Source organism: Aptenodytes forsteri, unplaced genomic scaffold, assembly GCF_000699145.1.
Source record: "Aptenodytes forsteri isolate BGI_AS27 unplaced genomic scaffold, ASM69914v1 Scaffold163, whole genome shotgun sequence".
Taxonomy (NCBI): Eukaryota; Metazoa; Chordata; class Aves; order Sphenisciformes; family Spheniscidae; genus Aptenodytes; species Aptenodytes forsteri.
This window is the reverse complement of record NW_008795332.1, coordinates 516,801-520,408: the sequence shown is the minus strand read 5'-3', so window position 1 is coordinate 520,408 and position 3,608 is coordinate 516,801. Positions and strand designations below refer to the sequence as shown.

General features: G+C 57.2%; 1 protein-coding gene across 4 annotated transcripts in view; it reads right to left on the bottom strand.

Annotated features, from left to right (window-relative positions):
* Positions 1–11: 11 nt before the first annotated feature.
* The window catches only part of MVB12B (multivesicular body subunit 12B), a 63,903-nt gene continuing 60,306 nt past the window's right edge, over positions 12–3,608 (bottom strand). The window contains exons 10-11 of one of the 4 annotated variants that reach the window (XR_657616.2): positions 493–2,205; positions 12–287 (exon numbers count right to left, since the gene is read on the bottom strand). Coding sequence is in view for 2 of the 4 variants with exons in the window: in XM_009280093.2 (XP_009278368.1) it covers positions 2,092–2,205 (114 nt within the window). In the remaining 2 variants the exon portion in view is untranslated. Of the gene's footprint in view, positions 2,206–3,608 lie in introns of all 4 variants that reach the window. The other 3 variants (XR_657615.2, XM_009280093.2, XM_009280095.2) reach the window with 3 other exon arrangements.

The following is a 3,608-nucleotide window of genomic DNA, read 5'->3' as shown; positions in this document are numbered from 1 at the left end:
ATGAGGAACGCACCGCTGTGGACAGCCTCTACCTACCTGCAGTGTCCACTAAGCCACAGGAGAAGCTATAAACGGATGCCACAGAAAACCACAGAACGAATTACAGGCAGAAAAATAGAAAGACAAAAGATGGATGAGATGGGCATAGTACTACAGCATGGAGTGGATTTGAACTTCAAGTGAACCTGAGCCGAATGACCAGGCTGCCATGGTATGTTCATTTGTCGATGTCGGCATCATCAATCTAGCCTTTGTGAAGCTTGGCAGTGAGGTCTGGCTTTGCTTTCCTGCAGGATAAATAAGAACTAAAAATGGTGCTGCAACCTCCAAGTGAACGAGCACTTCCAGGGGGTCACCCAAACCTCCAGAGCTGGTGCAAATGGCATAGCTTTAATTCTTTTGCCCAAATATGACACACCTGCAACCAAATTGGCCTCCGCTTTCCAATTGCACAGCCTTGCTTTACAGAGGCAGTTTTAGAAAACGATTTACCTGATTGGAAGACATTGAAGCAAAGACTTGGTATCACTCTGTCCCGAATGTTACGGTATTTTGTGCTCATCATCCCAGCAATACGGTATGGTGCCTTAAAACCAGAAATGAATCTTTGGACAAGAAATATTTTACATATGTACAAATAAAAAATACAAGCTGACAGTACAAAACCTACTGTTAGTCACCATTCTGTCCAACTAGAAAATGCAAGATCAATCAAAAGCAGTGCAAAGCAGGTCAGGGCATACGTATGACCCAGACTGAGAGCGACAATACTGTTATTTGTTACTATGGCAATTGCATTTCAGTAGGGTTAGGTAATCAGTATTTTACAATATAAAAAGTTGTACGTTTTAACACTTACTTAAAAATTGCCATTTTGCTGCCATGATGTAGCTTTGTTCTACAGCAGAGACTTGAAAAAGCAGCACGGAGTCAGATGGGCACTTCTAAATAACTTATTACAGCAACAGACTTCTCCAAGACATGCATTTGACTCGGGAGCGAGCTAAGGTCAGTGATCACAAGAAGGCTGAGGTCAGGGTTTAATGCATCCCACTCTCATCCTGCACTACGTCAGAGTTCAGTGCTTCCCCGTGAGTGCACAAGGGAACAGGCACATCTCTTTTGTTTTAGCAGCTAGCGGGGCAAATATTAGAAAACTTTCCAAAGTGATGGGCAGGTGACAGCATCCACGTTGTCAGCAGGGCCCCAGCTCTGCAGGCAGCTTGGCCAGGGGTCAGCGGGGCACAGCCGTGATTGGCCTGGGCCACTGCAAGCATCGAGCCCAGAAAGAAATACAGGACCTTTGTCGCTCTAGGTCCTGACGGTCACGCAGACACCCTGTGCAAAGTGGAGGTGCTTCACCTCGGGAACTGCAGTACAGCTTGTGCTCTCTGTGCCCCTCCGCCTTGCCAGTCCCTGGGGAGAGAGCCCAAGGCAGGTCTGAGCAAGTGACCCCGGCTCCACCAGCCTACAGCAAAAACAAGTGATCACAGTCTGGGGCTGATCCCAGCCGCGCCAGAGCTGCCGTGTGCCCGGACCTCGGCGGAGGCAGATGGGGCATCCGCCGTGGCTCAGTGCTGCCCGCTGGACCCAGTGCTGCAGGGGCCTCCTGCCACAAGGCATTGAGAGCATATCAGTTCCACGTCAGCTCGGGCAGGATGCCCGGGGTCTTGCGGATTAACCAGCCGTATCTTTTACTCTTCCTTACTTTTAGGGCTCACTGCTGAGCATTTCTTGATGGTCCATGAGCTCACAGCTTTCTGTTCGCAGCAGGTTATTACAGCTCTGGTTTTTGTGACTGTCCTGCAGCAGGGGTTACGAAGTGGGGACAACCGAGGGGCTGCTGTCAGGCTCCCAGTCATGTACTCACGTGGAGAGGCGTCCGCAGCAGCGAGGGAGGGTGGGGGCAGCTGCCGAAGGGTTGCACAGTCCCAACACGTGGAGCGGCGTGTGCAGGAGGAGGTGGTGCAGTGCAGGGCGGGCGGTGATGGCCGGATGAGTGGAGGTCTGCCGGGATGGCCCCGGCGCCGCATCCTGCGTCCCACTCAGTAGTATGCACGCACACGCCTGCTCCAGCGCCGGTGGCCCCTCTCAGGACTGCGGGACCGGTGGGCACCTGGTGGGGCTGGGCGGCAGGCGGGCCGCCGCGCTCTGCTCCGTCCGGAAGCTGTAGTCGTACTGCGGGGCAAAGCAAGACAGAGGGAACTGTGGGGCACTGCCTGACGGCAGCCCGAGCCAGGGTGCACGGCCACACAGCCACACAGCTACACTCCCCGGCCCGCGCCTCGGGCGGGACGATACAACAAACAGAAGCATGAAGTAAGAATTGGGCCTGGCAGCACCCTGAGCTGTGATCTCGTCTCCCAGCCCCAGGCAGGGCCACGCTGGACGAGCCTGCCGGCACCACCTGACCCCACGTCGGTAACCGTCCCAGGTAGGATTCACCCCCCTCCCCTAAAACCCAGAGTTAACACAAATGTGACCACACTCATCCTGCGCATAAAGCAGGTAGTCAGAAAGATTCCCCTTTGCAGGCCTCATTTACACAAGTTGGTACCATCATAATTAACATTTTTGGTTTGGCAAGGTGGGTGAAAATTCCTATATACATGTCCCTGCACTCCACAGATGGCACTGCAGCTAGCTAGACAATGCTGCAGCCCAAGGGACATCCCTGCAGCTGAGGGACATCCCTGCCACTGGCTGGACGCAGCAGTGCGAGCCTGGGCACCGCAGTGCGTGTGGAGTGCACCGTAGCAGTGCCATCTCGTGGCACGCTGTGGGCCGCACCTGGACAGCCCCAGGCCACCCTGGACACTGCTGTGGCCCCTTGCCGTGCCATGGCACCCCCAGGAGAGGCCAGGGCCGCGGTGGCTCTCCCATCGCGGTGGTGCGGCCAAAGCAGAGCGATGCGCTGGGGCTGCTCGGGCAGGAGCGGCCCACAGCCCCGGCACACCCACTGTAACAGCTCCGGATATGGACCGTCCTCCCCCACGTCTCCCAGTGTCCCATTTGTGGCTCCTGGGATGTCACCAAGACGTTCCCCTGTTCTCTTGGGCCAGGCCTGTTTGTCACCACTCCTCGCCAGCCAGCCTCGGGCACAGGACATGCTGCCAGCGAGGTGGGAACTCATCGACTTTGCTGGCACCTGACCCCGGCCACGTGCACGGGAACAGTGTCACGGTGCCGGATGGGCTGGCTGTGCCAGGGCTGCCGCGGGCTTGTCCACAGTGCTAAGACCCCTCGGAGCTGTGCGAGGGCTGCATGCTTCTTGTGCATGCTTCTTGTGGAGAGACAAGCTGGACCTGCTCTTCCAGCTGGCTCCCAGCAGACGTGGGCTTGGCCTTCTCTGCTCCAATGCCGAAACCTCCTCTCCTTCCCGGTTCGACATGCCCAGCAGCCGTGGCGGGCCCCCCAACGCCCCCGCAGCTGCCACCACCGAGACACCCAGCTGCCGGAGGACCAGCTCCTCCCGGAAAGACGGAGCCAGCAGCCGTGGTGGGACGTGAGCCGGCACCCGCTGAGCCGATCCCAGCCCCTCCGTCCCGCAGAGCACCCGTCCCCGGCCTGAGAGGGGGCCCCGAGGCGAGGGGGCCCCAAGGCGAGGG